Source organism: Vidua macroura, chromosome 1 (genome assembly GCF_024509145.1).
Source record: "Vidua macroura isolate BioBank_ID:100142 chromosome 1, ASM2450914v1, whole genome shotgun sequence".
Lineage (NCBI taxonomy): Eukaryota > Metazoa > Chordata > Aves > Passeriformes > Viduidae > Vidua > Vidua macroura.
The window spans coordinates 3,754,206-3,775,790 of NC_071571.1; the positions used below are offsets into that span (position 1 = coordinate 3,754,206).

The 21,585-nt window shown below is 41.3% G+C and overlaps 1 protein-coding gene across 1 annotated transcript; it reads right to left on the bottom strand.

Moving 5' to 3' along the window:
• Positions 1 to 551: 551 nt before the first annotated feature.
• On the bottom strand, positions 552 to 19,395 carry AQP1 (aquaporin 1 (Colton blood group)). The gene is made up of 4 exons (XM_053991833.1): positions 18,794 to 19,395; positions 4,173 to 4,337; positions 3,970 to 4,050; positions 552 to 2,484 (listed from the first exon to the last, which is right to left on the bottom strand). Exons 1-4 carry the CDS (start codon positions 19,181 to 19,183, stop codon positions 2,305 to 2,307), a joined length of 816 nt encoding a protein of 271 aa, XP_053847808.1. The 5' UTR covers positions 19,184 to 19,395; the 3' UTR covers positions 552 to 2,304.
• Between the last annotated feature and the right edge of the window lie 2,190 nt (positions 19,396 to 21,585).

Consider the following 21,585-nt stretch of genomic DNA (forward strand, 5'->3'; position numbering starts at 1 on the left):
ATCCAAATGGAAAGAAAGTGGTTTTTGTCTTCACAGATTTGGCCTTTGAAGCATAAAAAAATAAGCCAAGTTCTTTGCAAGGTGTAGACTGTGGAACAAATTGTCAATCTCACATTTTTCGGCACCATTAACCCTTAAGTTACCTGAAACTTGTCAAAATAAACTATTTACTGCAGGTGAGTTCTGCAACTGTTCTGGCTCTCTCTCTCTGGCTCAGAGATTCTGTAAGGCAAAAAAGGGTTAATTTGGAGTCAACAGAGGCACTGGGATAACAGCAGATAAAATTGGAAAGATATTCTAGAAAGTGGGTATAAGATCCTGGTTCTCTGCTTCATTTCTAAGTATAATTTGGAAGAGTTCACTTCCAGTTGAGGGTCTGCTTTGCCTGCCATAAAAACAAAGAACATTCCTTTCCCTAAAGGGAAGCATCAAGTGAAGAGTGGAAAAGTAAAAATTGGCACAGTCTTATAGGTGGGCACCTGAAAAATGGTGCAGAATATTAAACTGCATTACATGACAAATTAAAAATGAAGAGTCATGAACAGTTCATATGTTAGCACAACTGATTTTGTTTATTTTTAAACCACCCCAAAATCCAATCATGCTCTATGTACATAGGCAATACATGGGATAGCACACCAAATGTAGACAAGAAAGATAAAATATATTCTGGTTTAGTTTGCTGGTGATTTTCATTTTTATTCTTTTTTCATTTTCCATCTGCTCAAGTTGATTAAATGGTCCAACCCATACAGATTCCTATGCCAATCCTACCTCACCTCCCAGCCCCACACTGTCTCTCAGAGAGGAGAATCCATCCAATTACCTCTGGGGGGTTTTGCTGAATGCTGGAGTGTGCTGATATTCCATCAGTTCCTCTGGGCTTCGTTACTGAAAATTGTTTAGTGCAGAACAAGTTTATCAGCACGTGTCTGCTTTAACTATATTCTATAGTTAGTAGGTAAGACCAGCTAATGCTTTGAGTTACTCAGGAAATCATAAGTAGCACACACAGAGAGAAATTTAAACAGAAAATAATCTTCCATGTCATTTAGAGTGTTAATTTTCTTTCTCGTTTCCAGTGTTGTTTATTTCGCTAAGCACTGCTGCAATTCTTTCCGCTTATGCTGTTATTTTCTTACAAAACAGTACACTAGGCTTTCTGTATAAAACATATATATAAACATTTATATATATATATATATATATATATAAAAACCAAAGCAACCACCCCCAAAATGGACTTACAGGTATTTATTTGTCCCTCGTTAGAAAATATACCGTGTGTTCATCTGTTTGTGGTCCCTGAATGTCACACCGCTGGCTATTGGAATAGGGTCAGAGAGAAAGGGGACTTCTTTTCTCTTTGTTTTGCTTTAAATCACATGATGAATTTCACAAGGTGAACAAAAGCAAAGTACTCGCAGGAGCCATCAGATCCTGTTTACACATTGGCACCACGTCACTCTTGTTGCCATTGTTGCTACTCTCCAGTTTGAATTCTAGTTATTATTTCCCAGGAGTTAATATACCTACATCTTTTTGTCACCTATATTCTCCCCTCACAAGCAGCTGGATGTAGGTGCAGGGAGAATGAAACACTAGAAAGTCTGAACGATCCTGTGACTCTGGAAATTCTTACCCTGCCTAGCTTTTCTGGCCCACTTTCTCAAAGATGATCAATCATTTAGGAAGTTGTGGGTAATTTTACATACCAACTAATCTTTAGTAACCTTTCCTTCCAAAAGATGCTTTCGGACACTGATTTAAGACTTTTTTTTTCCCCATTCATTGCTGGCATTAGATGCCAGCCTTGCATTTTTGTATAAATACTGTTTTTTCAAGTGTAAGGCCTCCATTATTGGTACAGATGATTCTCTGTCCTCAATAACTATTCTTTCAGGAAACAAACTGGTCATTGGAACTATTTATCATTACTGAGTGATGTGGTGGGAGAACCCCCCCATGCTAAATACACCTCAAAATTGGGTGGTACCAAGGGAAGGGTTACATTTCAGTTATTTAGGTCATGCAAAGGTGACCTAAATAAACTTCACGCCAATTTGTTTAGGTCATGACTTCTCAATCTAAAGACTGTAATTGAAAAACCCCAGATATAAAAAATGCTATTAGGATCAGGGGTAAAAAAAAAAAGGAAAACTGTATTGAATTACAAAAAACAAAGTACTGCTTGCTGGTTTACAAAGAGTCTATAACACTGATAAAATCTTCGGAAACCAATGTGCTGCTTTTTTTTTTTTTTTTTTTTTTTCTTTTTTTTTCCCCCTCTCTCCATGCCCTTCTTTATTTTGGCTTCATTTCAACCCGGGAGTTCATGTCATCCCCTTCCAGGTCATACTCTTCTACTTGGCCACTGGTCCACACCTTCATGCGGTCGGTGAGGTCGCTGGTTCTGGGTGCCAGGATGAAGTCGTAAATCAGGGCAGCGCTCGCTCCTCCAATGATTGGGCCCACCCAGAAAATCTGGAATACAAATCCAAACCATTGCATCAGGTATTTCTGTATTTGAAGCTCCTCTGAGGATTTTCACAGTGAAATTTGCAGCCTGCCCACCTGAATGTTTACTTAACCACGTGGCATAAAACCAGGAATTTGTCACCATGAGTTGGTGATAGACCCAGAGGTGAATAACTGCAACTATGCTCTCCAGTTGTGATATTTAAAATCAGTTGCCTACTCCTAAAACATCTCTGCTACTACAGATAGAGTTGGCAGGAGAGCATAATTTCTAAAACAACAGGGCATTAGTTTTCATTCTCCTATTAAATTCTAGTGATAGGTGAATTTGAAAGTAATACTTAACAAGGACTTAATTAGGGGCTTAATTTGACCCTAGATGCTGCTTAGCTGATAATGTTGTTGTGATTGAACTGGCCTAACCACTTAAGAAAATTTAAATTTAGAAGGAGAGGTAGTAAAAGGATTTTAGTAGACAAGTTGATTTTGTTAGAAATAACAGAAGATATTGAAGACTTTGCAGGGCCAAAGCACTACTGAGTGTGGCAACTTTTATTTAGCAGTATGAGAAGTTTCACACAAATTACCTCTATCTTCTTCTGTCTCTACAAAGGATAATAATTTTCCTATTAAATTCTGAAAATATCAGCTCCTCACTTAGTCACTTCCCTTTAGTGTCCTAATAATAATGCTCAAGTGGTAAACACTGCCAAACTTTCCCCAGGGTCCTCCTTTTATGCTTTACTCTTTAGATGAAAATGGAATTTGTATCCAAAATTTTCACAGCCCCATTGTATTACCACTCAATTTCCACCTGTGCCTATGCAACTGGCTGCCAAAATCATGAGTAGGAGAGTTGGAACAAACCCCATTTTATATATTCAAGAACACATGCTCATTTACAACTTTATATCAGCCTTCTTTATTGAGCTTTAGTGAAATAAGTAAATTTTTGTGAGGAACCTCATTTTAACCACATTTAAACACAAGGAATAATCTAAAATTTATAGTGTTTCCAGAGCACTTATACTTGAAAACACATAAGCAAACACTCAGCTTTAAGATGCTGAACATTTTATTAGCTCTTCAATATTGGACGATCCATTTCAGTTTATAAACCTGCTTAAGAATCTTTCAAAATTGGATTTTACCAGATTAAGCAGTAGCACTTAACAAACTTAGTTTAAACAATAAATAGGATACACAGGAGTCTGTGTAATAAGGCTTAAACAATTAAAATGTTTGAAATAAATAAAGGGGAATAACCAAAGCAAATCTACTGTATTACTTTGAGCACAGAGACTTGAATGAGCCTGAGGACTTTTTTTGCCTGAGGGTGGTCAGGATTTAAAGGAGAATATTCTTTGTTAGATGAAATGGAAATGCTAACTCTCTGACTTGGTCCTAATGATACGTGTTGAAATGTTTCTGATCTTGTAGGCTATGTGTTTTCAGAGCCTCTTGTGAGTTGAACAAATTTACTCAACTTACCCAGTGATTTTCAAAGTTGTTGGCGATGAGCGCGGAGCCGAAAGATCTGGCTGGGTTAATTCCACAGCCGGTGTAATCAATCTAGGAGTGGAAAGAGAACCAGAGGTGAGGCACAGATGAAGCTTGCCCATCACCTCCCTGCTTTCACTGGCCCACCCCGAGGTGGGATATGGCAGATGTAACCTCTGAGGGCTAAAACTTACAGCAAGAAGATGGCCCAAGGCAACGGAGAGACCAATGGCCAAAGGTGCTGATCCCGAGACGTCGTTCCTTCTCCGGTCTGTGGTGGCCAGGACGCACAGCACCAGCTGGAAGGTGGCAATGATTTCAATTCCCAGCCCTTGGCCTGCATTGATTCCCTCTGAAAGCTGCATGGAGACAAGAAGGAAAACGTTATTTCATATTCCCGCATGACTTCAAGCCATGTAACAAAGCTTTGCAGTATTTCCTCAATATGAAAATGCAGACCTGCACATCCATTTCCCTCCTGGCGTTCCTTTTGCTTCACAGGGGGGAAAAATAGGAAGAAATAGAAAAAATTGAAGAGAAGTTAGTTTTGAAACCCTCCCTGCTGTACTCAAGCCTATTTTTTTTTGATCCAGTGTGGTTGAGTGGTTGCTGCTTCAGCCAAAGTGAACACTCAGCCACTGGGCACAGTGAGAGTGGAACTGATCTATGTGTGAGAAACAAATCAGCCAGAGAGACACCTTCAGCAGAGTTTACCTTTTCAGAAGTGAACTGTGGTGCCTTAGGACAGTCACTCATTGCTTCTGGGACTTCCACATTAACATTAAGATATTCATGTTCCACCTATACTGTGAATTAATTGCCTGAAAATATGCCTCTAATGCCACAGCAAATACCCTGAGATTTCCACAGAGTTTATGGGGGACTCGTAGATGTGACAGAAGACCAAAAGTACATAAAACATCTCTAGATATTAATATTTAGTCAATGTATCTCTAATTTACACAGATAATGGTGCAGTCAGTGATGTAGTCAATGATTCACCTGATTAAATGAAGGGGATCATTTGAAAGTTCAGTCTTTTTTTTTTTTTTTTTTTAATAGATCTCATTTGACTACAGAGAGCTTAGATACCTAACTCGCAGCTGAACTACTTTTTTGGTGCCTTAGACTCAAACTGAAGCTCATTTAACTTCTTTGGGATACATTAAAAACATCCCCAATTAAGGAATCCCAAGGGGCTGATTGGAGTGCTTAAATTTCCTACTGAAGTGGATTATCTAGAAAAACTGAAACAGTCAGGGATAAATATTCCAATGGAATTATTAGTCATGAAATCAGCAGTTTCTTGTAAGTTCTGTAGAGCATATTGAAACCATGGTGTTTCACAGAAATGGACATTACAGAGCAGAAATGCTGTCGTATTTCAGAAGTACTGCTAAAAACTTGTGCCTAACAAGAAACCATGGAGGCAAACCATGTGATGTTATACCAAGTTTTGAGTTCTGCTTTTAATTGCTGTATTCAGTGATGTCTTCACTATGTCAAGGCAAGTCTGTTACTGAGCTGAATAACTTGATGTTAAGCAGAAATAACTTGCTTGCATGGATGGGATGAAACATGAGCTTGGCCACAGGCCAGAGAACTGAGAATGTGAATCAGAGTAGGAAGCAAACTCTGCAAAACTTTTATTAATTTGTGCTATCAGTGGGTTATCACATCTGTCAGAGCCCCTGCATTAAAAACTGCTGGGTCATTCGTGGCAAAAAAACATAATTACATGTTATTGTGATCTGTCCAGAACAATGAAACCACAGGAAATCCTGCTATTAATCTGATATTCTGATATATGCCCTAATTTCCCCAAAGCTAATATTTGAAAAACCTTAAAACTTAAAGATGGCTAACTGAACCATTTCACTTTCCACAGGCGCTGTTCACATTTCTTGTTTCTTCTCTCTACCAAAGTTTAATATCAAATTCCTAAGCAATGAAAAAAAGTCATTTGAGTCTTTCCTCAGAATAAATCTGATTTTTAAATCCTGCTGTTCTGAAACACTAATAATGTATTTTTATAGCTGTTTCTTTAACATGCAGGAGCAATATCCTCTGAGTTGGAAGTGGTTTATCCACAAATAGAAGGGAATTCTCATTGAAAGGATGAGTGTTTTGGTTCCTTCAGCATCCACAAAGTAAAAACTGAAATCCATTAATGAAACCTTCATCATTATTAGGACTTACACGTGAGAAGTGTGAGTCTGACATAAATGCATCCATATAAGATGCACTTAAAATTGCAGGATCTGGAAATTCATGCTTGATATCTCTGAATTAATATTTTATTGCTTTTGTAAGTTTTAAAAATAAACACTTTTTTTTTTTTTTTCACTGTAGAAAGAGTAGGATTTTTGTCTCTCAACAAATTAGGCTTCCTGTGAGTTTCCTTGTATCAAAACCAATTTAAGAATCTGGACTACATGCCCTCTGGAAAATCTTATCTCACATTTGGAAGGCTAAATGGCCAAACCTAAAAGCCAGGTAGCAAATAAGTGACTGATGTGCACATGCCCAAAAGCAGATAAGAAACCAAATTCTTTTCTATCACAATAACCCCAGAGAACCCAGAGCTGAGGTCTGACGCATCAATGTTAGCATTTGACAAAGCCTTGACATTTTAAAAGATTAAACACTGGCCAGCCATTGGGCTTTCCCTTCACTTGAAGGGCTTCTATAAAAGACAATAAGAGCAAAATTATTCTTTAAAAACCTGTGATAACCCTTATCTTCGAGAGGCGGAAATCATATTCTTCCTTTCCCTCCAGGAAAACCACATCCTACAGCTGACGTGACTTGAGGTCATTCTCCCTGCTAATCAACACTTATTGATGGGCTGTGTGGAATCAAAGAAAACCTGGAAATATCATAGGAAACCTTTTGCTTTCCTCCAGCCGGGTAATTTTACACAGCCTGCCAGGAGCATTAAGATTCTACTGTGAGAGCAAGGACTCTGGGCCGTGCTCCAAAATGGGACAAACCCAGGCAAACCTTGGATGTCCTGCTTTGCTGGGGCCTGTGGATCTGCAGTGTGCAAGGGTAGGATAACAGAGAATTAATTCTCCTCCTTATCAGAGGTAAATTATCACTGCAGCAGCAGCCTGGGCCATCCATGGTACACATGGAACAGCACCAGTGATCACCCAAGCACACCCCAGAAAAGCTTTAGAAAGGGAATAGGAAGGTACATTCCCTTCTGTCAAGTTAAAATATACATGTACATGTGCATATTTTTATTTATATATATTCATATATAAATAGATTTATAGATAAAATATATTTTATATTTATATATTTATGTTTATGTTTATGTTTATATGTCATCCTCATTCACAGAGGATTTGCAAGTCTTACCCAGATAACATTTCGCACCTTTTGAATCTGCTGGTTTAAGCCCTTGACAGAACACAGGGAGGCACAACCAACTTGCCTGTATTTTCTGTATGTTATTCAGTTTTTTAAGAAAATCTTGAACTTTTGTAGAATATTTTGTAGAATACCAGACTCCAGAAGCTTAAGGCTTGTCTAAAGCTTGATCTGAATTTAGTAGGAAGCAATACCACACATTAGAGACCTGACTAAATATCAACAGCTGTTCTTAACATCTGCCATTCCGCTACTGAGAATATCCAAAATACAAGGTGACCAATATCTCTGGTTCCTAAACAGATAAAATAATGCTTTGAAACAAGACACATCCACTTCTAGTGCAGTGTTGGGGTGAGGAGGACCCTTTCCAGTGACCTGTACCCACACTGCAATGCCTTTTTCCCTGTACTGGTACCTCTTACCAGTGGTCACATAGATGTGGGCTGACACTGCATCTGTCCTTGATGTATCTGCTGGGAAATCTTTAACATCTTCTCTTTGCTGTCCAGTAATGCTCATTAAGGTAACAGAAAAAAATGTCAGAGGGCAGAGAACAGCACAGCAACTCCCTGAGCTTTTCAGGCTTCACACCTGGGACACTTGAGGAGTGGATTTAGTGCTTAAAGGAGCCAAACATGCTCTAAGGGGTTAAATGAAACACACAAGCCCATATTCATCTCCAAGAGAGTCTACATAGACTTCTTTTCCTTTTTTGTTCACATGAATAATTCCACTAAACTTCAATTCTAACATCAGTGTTTTGACAGAAGAAGCACCAGAAAGACACATAAGAAATGGGCTGAATCATTGGCAAGATGTGAGAGTTGTCTGTGGACACATTTATCGGATCAGCTGAATCAATCTTGGCTGCATCAGCTTGCAGTGAGTAATTCTCCCTCGACCTCACAGCTCCCAGAAAAGAAGCAGAACATGTAGACACCCCAAGGGAGGTGCATCCTCCTGTGAGCTGAATTCCACCATTTCCAGCCTTAATGATCCCATGATTGATAATTTTTCCTCCAAGTTCACTGTGAATCTGAACAAGGTCATGGAATAAAAATCTGCTGGAATTCAGTAAATGTACAGAAGTTACATCTCATTCAGAAAACTCCTGAGATGCAACTGATTGGAAACTAAGGAAGCATTGAAGGCACAGTGGCTCAAGAGACATTCAAATGAGGAGTGTTAAACCCCAAAAAAGCATTCTAGACATGAACATGAGAGCAATTAGTTGAGAGGAGCACCTGCTTTATGTCTTAGAAGATGGGCAGTGGCCACATCGCTTCCAGCTCTCCATAACATCACACAGGAGATGGGAACTACAGAATTTGTTTCCCAGAAGTGCTCTTAACTGCCATGTTTAGCTGACTGACTCCCACAGCAAAAATTTGGGAAAATTAATGGTATGTTTTCTTTCCTTTTGATTTTTTTTTTTTTTTTTTTTTTTTTTTTTTTTTTTTTTTTTTTTTTTAAGGACAGGATATTTATAAGTTGTCCGCCTTCGGAAGAGAAACGGGGACAGGAAATTAAACTGGCCCAAGGTAAACCCCACTGTGTACTTCTCTAGTGGCTTCATATTTTTCTCATTACCAGTGAAAGTATATCAAGTTCAAACCTGTTTCCCGTTACATGGATAAGACACTTTGTTATGCAAGGTGGTTCCATCACATGGGGCTGAGCTCCCTCTCATCCAACAAAACCTTAGCCCAGGACTGGACCTTCCAGGGCCAGCTTCCTTTTCATATAACAGGGATTAGTTTCTCATTGCTTCAGTAAAAAAAAAAAAAAAAATAAAAAAATAAAAAAAAAAAAAAAAAAAGAGGCCTCTTGTATTGCAGAAGTCTATTTTTTAGCAGGGGAATGCCAGCTTTCCCCATTCTTATGAAACACCAGAGCAAGCCCTGCCTGCTGGTGTGGTTTTGAGGGAGAAAATTTAAGCCACAGCATTTTTAATGGCTGGGACTTCTCTTCCTGGCATATCCTCACCATCCTACCTAAATGTCTGCTTTGGCAGACATTTTTCTTAAAATTAGCATTTTATTCAAGTAAATTCTTGCTGTCTTACAGCATTTTCTTCTTCTAGCTTAAAATTTCCCTTCTTTGACTTTCCTTCTTTTACTGAATAAGGAAAACTCTTCACAATAGTTTAGATGGTTCATTGTCTCTTCATCCCCTCGTCTTTTGAAATATTAATCATTCTTTTTTATGCCAACTAGCTATCATTTAAGTGTTTGGCTGGCAAAGTTCTTTAGTGAGATGTTCTACAAATGTAATCTCAGAAATTTGTTTCTCTGCTTCCCTCCAAACCACATCCCACTGTCTTGCCTGTCATTTTGTTTGACTTTTCTCAGTCCCTCAGCTCCAACTCTGTCATGAGAAGAACTTGATGATTTCCATATTGATAATATACCATTATTCTCCTGGAAGTCTGTCCCACATCTCCACAGCTATAAACCATCCCTTGAGTGATAGTCAGAATTGATTGAGAGACTTCTTCCCTGGCTGTTTAACTGCAATATTCACTTCTACCCTTGCTATTTAACAGTATCACTCTGAAATGGATGTTTCTACACCCATTAATTGAGTATTAGGGATCCAGGAAGTACAAAAGTCTAATTTCTTTAGTAAGGAGAGACAGGCAAAGATCTCAAGAGTTTCTCTTAAAATTATACGACAGGAGGACTCAGAAGCTGCTTATAAATCAGCTTTGGATTGCATCCTGCATCAACAATGGAAGCATTCAGCAGAACCTGGGGACAAAACATATTGTCCTCTGCTAGATTATCCTTCCTATAAATACAGCCTTAAGAGCTCTAAAGGGGACTCATTCAATTCCCAAAGCAGAAATCATATTTTCCGTTCCTTGGGCAGCAGACACCCTCCAGGAACAAGGCTAAGCTCCCTCCTCCCACCCTCTGCAGGCCCAGGAGAAATTATCCAGGGCTTTGTGTTTTAGTGCCATGGAGAGAAAGAGGGGAGAATGATTATTATATTAAACCAGAGCACATAAAATTTGTATCTCAGACCAAGACAGGCAGTAAAACTCAGTTCCTCTACAGGACTTGCATTTAGCACAGCTGGTCAGAGACAGACAATTTTTTTTTGTTTGCACTTTAACTTTTTGATGTGCCTCTGGGAAAGTTGCTTGGGAGAAACTTTTTTTTTTTTTTTCTGGTTAAATGTTGCTGCTGAGAAATAAACAACTTCTATTCAGAGGATGAGGAATTGTGAGGTTTTGTATTTTTTTTTTTCTTTACCCAGCCAAACCCAAGAAAAGAGTTAATATTCTGTAATAGGTGAAGCACTCATTTATACCACAGAGCTGCTTATTATCTCCTCTATTACCAGCCCAGAAGGAGATAGTATTTCAGTGGGGAATTTTGGGCATATCTGAATTTTGAGCCAAGTAGGATCACCCTTTCTATGTTGTTACTGGAATAACACAAACATCACAGTATGGTTGTTGGCAATTTCACCAAATTAATATTCATCTTATATTTCTAGACAAACTCCAGGAAATCTGTGAAGTTCGCAAAATTTATGAGTCATAAATAAGCATTAAAGACTTGGCATTTCCATGGGGTTATAAACCAGCTCTGAGCCTGTGCAATGCATTTCAGGAACTGGGGGGACAATTCCAGTTCCTTCATTTCTCCACCTCGTTCATCAAGCAAGAATTCCTAACAAAGGAATGAAAAGGGGCCAAACCTGACCTTACCCATTCCAAACACAGTCATCAATGCCCTCAGGAGGAGTTGTGTGTGTAAATGGGTAAGGAAACGTGCCACATTTCTGCTCTGAAAGCCTCCATTGACTCCACTTGGCACAGAATTAGCATCGAGAGCCTGGAAAAGTTGAGTTTTCTCTGACACCTCCCAGTGGTTCCTAGAGAGGGGATGCACAGGACTTGTCCAGGGAAGCACACAGAGCGTTTCTTTACTCCTTTCTAGTCCATGAGTTGTGCCTTGCAGAGCTCTCAGGCCACATTTTCGCCCTCCTGCTGTTTATAGTTTCCTCCAGGATGCCTGTCAGGCTCTGTATATTTGATTTAACAGGTTGACGTTGTGCCTCAGCCTCAGATCTCCTCAGTTCAATGAAGCTGCAGCAATCAAACACCAGCTCCAGCTCTGGATGCCAGGAAGATCAGCATTTTCCCATCAATTACACATTAATAAGTACTCAGGGCTCAGAATGTTCCCAGCCAGGCCAGAAAAACCTCCAGGAGACAATTGTGGTACCAGGTAAAGACCCCTCTGTTATTGAATTCTCTCAATTAAGCTGGAGAATGGACAAATAAGCAAAAATGTACTACTGCCCTAAAGAAAACAGGCAATTTCCTCTGGAGACAAACAGGAAATTTTTCAGGGGCTATCTTTTCTTCCTTTAGTACTTGTGATGTGGTTTGGTATCCTTGTTTTAAAAATGCTTCACTTAAAAATATCTATACAGACAGTGATAGTTTTTAGTATTCTCTGAGTAAAGAAATTTTATTCTCAGCTCCCTGAAGGTTTACATTAACTGCTAAAACCCACGAGCCCTGCTACAAAAGCCTTGATTTTATTTTTTTTTTTTTTTCTTACCATTGCACCAGTTTAACGAGATTTAATCCATAATATTAATTCTCTTGCTGTGGACGTTTCCATTTGTTTTCAGGCTGTGGTTCTTGCCATGTCAGATCTTGGTTCAGAACCCAAGCCTATTAATAGATATTTTTTTAAACATTCCAATTAATTTAAATTAAAAATTGAAATTTGGGTTTATCTCATCTGAAGAATCTTTCTGTCCATCTGTCTCTGGTGTGTGAGTGTGTTTGGGGGTGTGCAAACACATAACACACAGAACACCCAAATATATTGGTGTAATCAGAGAACTCTGTGTAAAGGAAACCAATTTTAATGGTTTATTGACCACTCAGGAAAGCTGGTGGCAAAATGAATTTTAGTTAAATCCTACTTAGTTTGACAGTTGATCTAACACACAAAAAATTGTTCTCTGAAAATCCCACTCCACTTGTATTACAATATTAACTAATTACCAAATAATGTTTTTAGATCTATGGCAACTCATTGTTTTAAACACCCGTGTGCACCCTTTTCAGGGATTTCTACCATTTCTAAGTAGAAATAAATGAAGAGAACCTTTAGTTTGAGGCCTGCAGAGCATTTTCCAAATGCTCATCCTTGGATCCAGTGGCACAAACCCCACTTTGATCTCCTCTGTTCTAGCACAAAAGGACAGGGCTGCAGGAGGGTGAGCACCAAGGGCTTCTCCTTGTCCCAGAAAAGGCCGTGCTGCTGCACCCCTCCGTGCTCCCTGCCAAAATCCCGGGATATGGCTCCCGGGATATTAGAGAGGTGCTAAGCAAATCTTCATGGAGATGGAAATCAGATAAAAAGCTCAGAGATCTGAGATAAGGATTACAGCCATAACCCCAGATTCTCTGGGGGATGGGTGATAACCATCAGGTTTACATCTCAGCCCAGATGTTTCTGCTGTCACTGTGTGAACTCATTAAAAAGAGGCCAAAACCGTGGCCAGTTCTGAGCAGGTGCCTTTCCTGTGTCCCACCTGCCCTGCTGGGGCCTCTCAGTACAATGCTGGCAAGCCTTAAAAGCTCTCTGCTGCAAAAACTGACAGTGAACAATGAGCTATTGTTGCGACAGTCTTTGTTAAGGAATAAAAATCCCAGATCAATGTCATGTACCGGAACCATTTTGCTCATTTTAGAAAGGCAGCAGCTTTTGGTCCCTTGTGAATGTTTGAGTCCTCAAGCATGCAAATGTCCCAGCAGAGGCAAGGCTGGCAGGAGAAGCCTAACCTGGATCAATAATAGGCAGGGCAGAGGGCTGAGACAGGGAGAATGAAGCTCCTCACTCTCCTAGACTTCAGAAAGGCACAAAATATTATCTGCATTTGAAAAAAAAGAAAAAAAAAAAAGGTATCCAAGGATTTTTCAATAAGCACTAAAGGTCAGGATCTCAGCTGCGTGTCTCGTCCATCCAGCAGCACCTCTGGAGCTGCAATTTTCCACAGTGACTCAGAGGAAAAGCAGCATCACTTACTCAGTTGTCCCCTCACACTGTCAAGCTCTCAGTTTATTTTGGATGTTCTTCCAACTCGAGCCGGCTTTGTTTAATTGGAGGTTGGAGAACGGGCTCGGAGGGCGCGGGCACGAGGAGACATGGAAATCACAAGGCAAACACTGAGTCATCCAGGGCAACCAGGCAAGTCCTGCTCCCCATGGTGAGAAGGCCACTGGTGTGGACCAAACGTGGGGAGTGTGGTGATTCCCATGGGGAATCCCCTCTGAGAAGTTTCTAAAAGATGGGAAGCGTCCAGTGGGGAATATCAGTATAAACACTTCAGTGCTGACCCACAAACACCAGTAAAAGGTGTGGCAGGTCTCAGCTACACAAAAGGGAATTCCCAGTGCTGGTGCAACATTATGTTTGCACTGGAAATGCAAACTGGGAATTTGTTAGGAGAAAATTCACCAGCATGGTGAATTCTCCCTTAGAGATAAGATCATCTTTAGATGATAAGAATCCACATATCTTATCACATCCTGTTCTCCACTCTCCTGAAGACAAAAGATTGTTCATCTTCCCCAAGTATCTTCCCCAGAATAAGACTGGAGCATGTAGACAGTAAAGGAAAAAAAACCTAAAAATCTCCAGCACTGAGGTTCCAAGTTGCTCTGATGCTGCTGGATCACAATCCAGCTAAGTGGGAGTACTTATGGAAAGAGAACTCCTTCCCATCCCTGGAAGTGTCCAAGGCCAGGTTGGATGGGGTTTGGAGCAACCTGGTCTCATGGAAGGTGTCCCTGCCCATGGCAGGGAGCTGGGTCTTTAAGGTCTCTTCCAACCCAAACTGTTCCATGATTCTGTGGCTCTGTGGTGTGCCTTTGGTGAGGCTGGAAGGTCAAAGCAGCAGATATTGGCCTGGTACGAGGAGTCAAAGACAGCCAAGGCCTCCTTTTTCCCTGCCCTTGAGAAATCTAGAGCTGGACATGGGGTGTTTATCCCCAGAGGACATGGCACCCTTGTGTGCACCAACTCTGCCATGGCTGATCCTGATCTGGGGAGCCCCAGGGAGCAGCAGAGACACAGCGAGTCACAGCAGAAATTCAAAGGGTGTTCCAGCAACAAGTAACTCTCCATGCTCCAGGAACAGTATCCATATGAATATTCACCTGTCTTAAAATGACCTTTGAATCCACTGACCACAGATCTCCTCTGGCTTTTCCAGAGAGCTCCTTAGTTGCACAAACAACATTTATCAGTCCACTGGGTGTTTTCTAAACCCAAGCCCTCCTATTTGTTATTCTTGGTTGTTTTTCTTTTCCCTTTATCTACCCGAGCAACGTTACCTCCAGGTCTGTTTTTCTTGCCTACAATTTTTGATCCACTTATAACTTTTAAAATAATGTCTTTCATCATAAACTCGAATGAAGAGTTTTCAAATAGTTTCCAAATTATAGCCCCGAGAGTTAGGGGACACATTTCCTGGCACTCTCATCACTATTTCAAAATACAGAAAACTATGAAATTGTGGAAATTGTGGAGTGGTGTCTGCATTTGTCACAAAATTCTAATTATTTATATATACCTATATCTTTAGCTCAGGTTATTATATATATATCTCGATATATAGATGGATAGATAGACAAATAGACATAAAAATATAAAATAACTTGAGCTAAAGAAATTTTCTGACCATGTTTTTAAAAGTTTGCTAAAAGTTCTCCAGATAAACATTGTTTAACAGCAAATATTGTGTTGTTTTACAGCACAGAAGTCTCTTCTCTCCCCTCTTTCCTGCTTGAGCTCTTTGTTGGTCATTAACTGCCTGTGCTGAGTAGTTTGTTCCATTATCCAAACTCCAGATCTGTCCTCACCAGACAATAACCAGCTCTGCTGGCAGATGAGTGCATTTTGGATCTGGTATTCTCTATTCTTGCAGCTTTACCTAATGGAAACTTGTAACGTGTAGTAGTCCAGCTTCCAAAAAAAAAAAAAAAAAAAGATACAAGATGATGTAAGGAAGAATATTTAAATTTTTAGAAGGGCAAACACACAGCATACTCCTCTTCCAGCTTCTCCAATTCTCAAAGTTTTTACTTTGGAACCCACGCCACTACTAAAATATATTGGAAGTTAAGTGTCTTAAAAGGATTCAGTAATCTAAATACATCTCTGAGTGTTGTCCAAAATGTCTTACTTGGGACCAGCCAAAGTAACTAAAAATATGTCTGTTGACTTAAGCAAAGTTTGGATCAAAATCCTAATGTGTGACTGGTTTGCTTGTCTTAGTGTAAACCAGACCTTAATACTGAACATGTTAAAGGAACATCCTGCATTTTCATCCTCCCTTCTTTCTCCTCAGCCTTGCACTGTCCATGGCTGGGTTTTGTGCTTCATTTGATTGCATTTCCTTTCTTCCCTTTGTGCAATGAGAAAGACACGGATTTATCCCACTTAATTTTGGATTCTTAGCAGAGGCTTCCAAGCCTGGAGCCTCAGCATGGCAAAGAACAGCTGGGTGTCTCTGGAAGAAACTCAACACATCTAAAGGTTGAAGTGCCTCTCTTTGTCTCTCATTCTCTGTGGTTTAGAGAGCAGCCAGTGGAAATGGGTTCTCAGCTTGGTCCCTCAGTGCAGGACCTGCAGCCAGGCAGGAGAAATCCAAGTTCAGGCATGCAACCCCACCCAGTATCCACTGGGAGCACTGGATGGCCAGTCACTCCATTACATACTGCCCCCACCACATTTTTCCTGTAAAAAACACCTCTCCAAGAGCACAGCAGGGTCAGAACAGAGGACAAAGCCACACACATCCAGACCCTCTTCCCAACCTTGTCAAACAAGCAGCACTCTCTTCCTTTCTATTCCTTTTCTGAGCAGGGAATCCACACCTCATTATCCACAAGAAGGGCCAGAAGACAGAGCAGCTGGCAGGGATGCCAGCTCTGAGCCTCCCCTTCTTGTCCTCAGGTTAAAAACCATAACAATAAAAGCAGCTCTGTGGTTTCTCCTTGCCAGCTCCTTGCTGAAGGAGGCACCTCGGTGCTGTGGTTTCAGGATGTGCCCTGTAAGCTCTGCATGAGCACAGCCCCTCTGCTGCTGCTCCCCCATGCTCTGGGCTCAAACCCAGTTTCCTCTCAGCCCTCCCCTCCCCAGGTACTCCAGGCTTGTCACTGGGAAATGAATGAATGGATTCCCATCCCTTTCCCTTCCTTTCCTTTCCTTTCCTTTCCTTTCCTTTCCTTTCCTTTCCTTTCCTTTCCTTTCCTTTCCTTTCCTTTCCTTTCCTTTCCTTTCCTTTCCTTTCCTTTCCTTTCCTTTCCTTTCCTTTCCTTTCCTTTCCTTTCCTTTCCTTTCCTTTCCTTTCCTTTCCTTTCCTTTCCTTTCCTTTCCTTTCCTTTCCTTTCCTTTCCTTTCCTTTCCTTTCCTTTCCTTTCCTTTCCTTTCCTTTCCTTTCCTTTCCTTTCCTTTCCTTTCCTTTCCTTTCCTTTCCTTTCCTTTCCTTTCCTCTCTCTCACAAGGCAGAACAGCTGCTGCCCTCACTATCCCCAGGGGCATCTCCCCACTGCTCCTCCAGCCAGAACATTTATAAGTGGATGTGAAAGAAAAAAGAAACAAAATTCTGAATATTTCCCAAAGACAAGCAGTGAGACCAGAGCTTTTAGAAACTATATTCTGTGTTATTCCATTGCACAGAAATCGCCGATCAATTTGTAAAATTTATATGATGGAGACTTAACCCTGCCTGGTTTTGCCTTTGTAGCTTGAGGAGTTACTGACTGATGGGCAAGAAGAGCTTCACCCCCCTTCACAAATGGCCAGGTTTAGTGCTTTGGTAAGAGGAAGGAACCAGTCATCAGGATTTTATGGAAGCAAAAGGGAAAAACCAAGCTTAAGTGCTACCAAAACCAGACCTCCCGTGTTTAATGGCAGTTGGACCTCTCGAGGAAACCACTTGGGCGGACACCCTGTCCCATGTGGTTGAGCTGTTCCCTCTGTCAGTGGTTTCAGAGGAAAAGATCATGTATCATACTCGCAGCCAGAGCCTTCTGGAGTCAATAAAACTATTTGCTCTTCTTCCCCAAAATGTTTTGAGTTAACCCATCAAAATTTCCAAAGCGCTGGCAGGATGGAATAGCTGCAGGCACCAGGAAAGAGGGAGGTGAGCAGCCAACTCACAGAGTAACACAAGGGTAGATGATACTGAGCTGCCCAGGAATCACCTTAATATCAGATTTTATTCTGTTTTGAAAACTTGACTCATGTTCTGAATTGACAGCAATGTCAAATTACAACATGCAAAACCATATTGCTGTTTTGCCTAATTATTTCAGAAGAGATTGCATTTGCAGCTTTATGTCCCAAATACCCCTATGACTACAAATGGGCAGAAGATTTCAAATTAGCTCAATTTACAAACTGCAGTCAGGAATATTTTGAAAGAAAGGGGCCAAGGAAAATATGTGAAATACTTGTTCTTAAGAGAACAGGTCAAGTAAGTGACCAGAAGGAATTTCCATTTATAGCACTGAGTGTCCTGCAGCGGCTGTAGCATTGCCACTGACAGTGGGATGATTGCAAGTTTAAAAGTGTATTTATCCTTTTTTTTTTTTTTTTCTCCTATTATCCTGCAACAAAAACAGCAAAATGACATTTTGAGGAGGAGGAGTTGTGGCCAGGCAGTTTTTAGGCAGCATGATGTGAGCATCTGGCTGGAAGAGAGCTGGAACCTGCACCCCAGTTACCTGTAGCTGCCTCACATTTTCCTCCAGTTTACACGTAAGAATTCAGAATTTCTCCAATTTTTGCCCAGAAATGCACAGAAAGGGCAGCTGGGATTCTGCCAGGCAGGATCTGAGCACTCTGCCTAATGCAACAGGTAGTGCCCACACCTTTGGGGATGGGATTTCTCTTGCTGCACACCTCTCTGCTCCCATGGGTTTTCACCACAGCCATCACCAGGATACACAAACCATTAATTAAGTACTGAAAGTGAACCACACTCACAGAAGCCAAAACAATACTGGTGTATGCATATTAATCAACATGTCACCTTAGAGACCCTCCGAACCATGAAAGCTCATAAAACTGCCAGTGATTTCTGTGTTAAATTGGCATCAAAAGCCACCTTGCAGCAACTTGGATGTACAAAACTGAACATAAGCAAAACCGATCACAACCAGAATGTCCTAAAACTCCAAAATGAGGGTGGGGAGGAAGGACCATCCCTATGACATCCTGGTTATCAGTCAGGACTGGATTCTCTCCTACAATAAACAGTCAGGCTCTCCGAGGTCACCAGCACCAACAGAACCCCCACATCTTTAGTAGATTACAGCTGCTACATTTCTACTCTAAAATAAAAAAAAAAAAAAAAAATAAAGGAGGACTTCAAAGTTTCTACTTACAGCATTAAGCCCCAGGGAGTTTCCTGGGAGAGAGGAGGTGACTCCCGAGAGAATGGCTGTGGCCACCACTGCCCCCAGGCACTGGGCGAGGATGTACATGAGAGCCTTGAAGATGCTGATCTGGCAGCTGAGCAGCAGCCCCAGGGTGACAGCTGGGTTCAGGTGCGCCCCACTGATGTGGCCCACGCTCTGCGCCATGGTAGCGATGGATAACCCAAAAGCCAGAGAAACCTTCACGTTGTCCTGAGACCTCGTTGATGTTTTGTTGGCCACCACGGGGAAGTTGAAGCCCAGAGCCGAGCCAATGCTGATAAAAATGAAAAGGCTCATGGCCAGGAACTCAGCCACCACTGCCCTCCAGAATATTTTCTTTCTGAATTCACTAGCCATCTTTCCTCTTTCTCTCTCTCTCTCCCCTTCTCACTTTCCCTTCTCCCTCTCTCCCTCTCTCCCTTCCTTTGCCTGATATTTTCCCTTTGAGGTCTGAAGAGAAATCTGGAGGAAAAATACAGTCCTTGGATTATTTATAGGGCTTTGGGTGGTCTGTAGGAGGGAAGGGGTGTTGCACAAAAGGAGGAAAGAACATCTACATAGATGCTGACTGCTAGATTGATGTAAGACACTGTTTGCCTGCCAAAGTTTTTTTCTTCCTTTTTTTTTTTTTTTTTTTTTTTCTTTTCCCCTCCCTTAACAGCGTTCGATCTCTGCCGCCGTTTTTAAGAGGCTTTTTTAAATTCTTGGAAAAATCTTTAGGAGAGCCTTAGGAATTTCAGCCTCACTTCTTTAACTCCTGTGTCATCTTTCAGCGCGTGGATCGGAATGAAAGCTTTGATGGGATTTCTGTCTGGAGCTGAAACAGAAAGCAAAGTTATCAGTGCAGGCGGGTAAGTTGTTCACGCTCAGCTTCAGTGGCAGCAGATAACAGCTGAAAGTAGTAAATAAGACTGACAGCTAAATCCACACTCCAGAGGCTTCAGTAGCTCTGTTTTGTTTGAAAAAAAAAAAGGTAGAAATGTCCCTTCTGTTGGCTCTGTGGACTCCGAGATGTTTTGGATGCCAAGTCTGGCGGCTGTACAGACACTTGGATTTACACAGCTCACACGAGCTGGTGTTCACTGGTGAAGGATCATTTTTAATCTCTGTGTAAATCTGCCATAACACTGTGGTAAGCTGGAAGCTTTAAATGCATGTAATTTGGATGCCGAGGATGATTTTTTTTTAAATTTTTTTTTTTTTTTAATTTATGTTGTTTCTTCACTTTTCTGCTTCCAAGCACAGAGGCATCTCAGGTTTTCCCCAGCCTTCCCCTTCTGACTGGCAGGAAAAAAGCCAATTTGGGGGCTTCCTAGCCCAGGTCCTGCAGTGAAAGCCATCACTCACCACCCTGCTGAAGGTCAGCTCAGCTGTCCTGGCTGTCTCCAGGGAGACTCTGCTGCCGCTGAGCCACAGGACTGGCCAGACAGAGGGACAGAGGGGACAGCAAGGGAGAAGGGAAATTACATGCTTGGTTTTGCAGACAAAATGAACCTCCTGGCAGTGCCAGAGCCTCTCGGAGCAAAAGGTCTCAGTGCCTGGCTTTACCTCCGCGGGGCTCGGACACACGGCTCAGATTAACCCCTGAGCTCTCAGATCCCTGCCCGCTCTGCAGCTGCGAGTGTCTCCAGCAGTAAATCCCGGGGTCTGCTCTGACTTCAAACCAAGGCAAATCTGTTCCAGAGGCAGGAAGTAATTCCCCAGGCACAGCTCTTGAAGGATGGGTGTTTAAAAGCAGCCTACTTCTCTGCCTCCTTTTTTTTTCCTTTTCTCTTCTTTCTTTAATGCACTGGTAACATCTTCTGAATTGTACTTAAATTAATTCAAGGTTTTTTCATTTGGACAATATGCCAGTAAGAAGGAAAAAATCAAATACACACCTGGATAGTATTAGACAGCCAATAAGGGGGGGGTTAAAATATATTTGGTTTTCAAAAGATGATTCAGTGACAAAGCTGAAAACAGTTTAAATAAAAGCCCAGATGTCTGCAGCTTGACATACACAAGTTCTTATTCTTTCTAGGCATCAGATGTTCTTGATTTTTCACATAGCCAATTTTATTTTCTTTTTGTTTTATGATACACTTATACAACAGGACTGTACCAGTGAAAAAGGAAAAAGTAAAGAGTGGGACTTCAATGAGGAACAATGTGACAGACAAATCAAATTTAACCGAATAGTGGAACATAGTGGAATTTTAAGATACCGTTTATTGTAGTTGTATCCTGTCCAGTGGAACTTTTTATTTACTGCCAACATTATCTGAAACAAAGTTCTCCAGTGATCAGCTTTCCTGATCCTTCCAAGAGGGTGCCCAAGACCCAGGCAGGACATGTATGACACACCTCAGGGAACTGAGACAGCAGAGCTCAGTGAATAGTTTGCAAGAGTTTCCATGTGTCCCAAATTGGGACAGCTCCATGGGATGGAGCTGCCCAGATAGTCACCCACGTCCACAGGAAACTCCCTCTTTACTCACCTCTTCCTACAATTAGGAACTGGATGACCAAGCCACGTCTGTATCAGTACTGATAAGGTGAGGAAGAACCTCTCTAAGGAAAACTTTCAGAAGGTGGGAAAATGACTGGGGAAGTATTGCAAAATGCTCCCCTGATTTCTGATCAAGTCTCCCCTTGGTATCCCTGACTGGCCTGTGCCACAGACAGGACCCCAAGAAAGCCAGACCTCTATGTGAAGAGCACAAACATTAAATGTACCTCAAGAGTAGCAGGTTGGGCACCACCCTGGTGTTGAACCC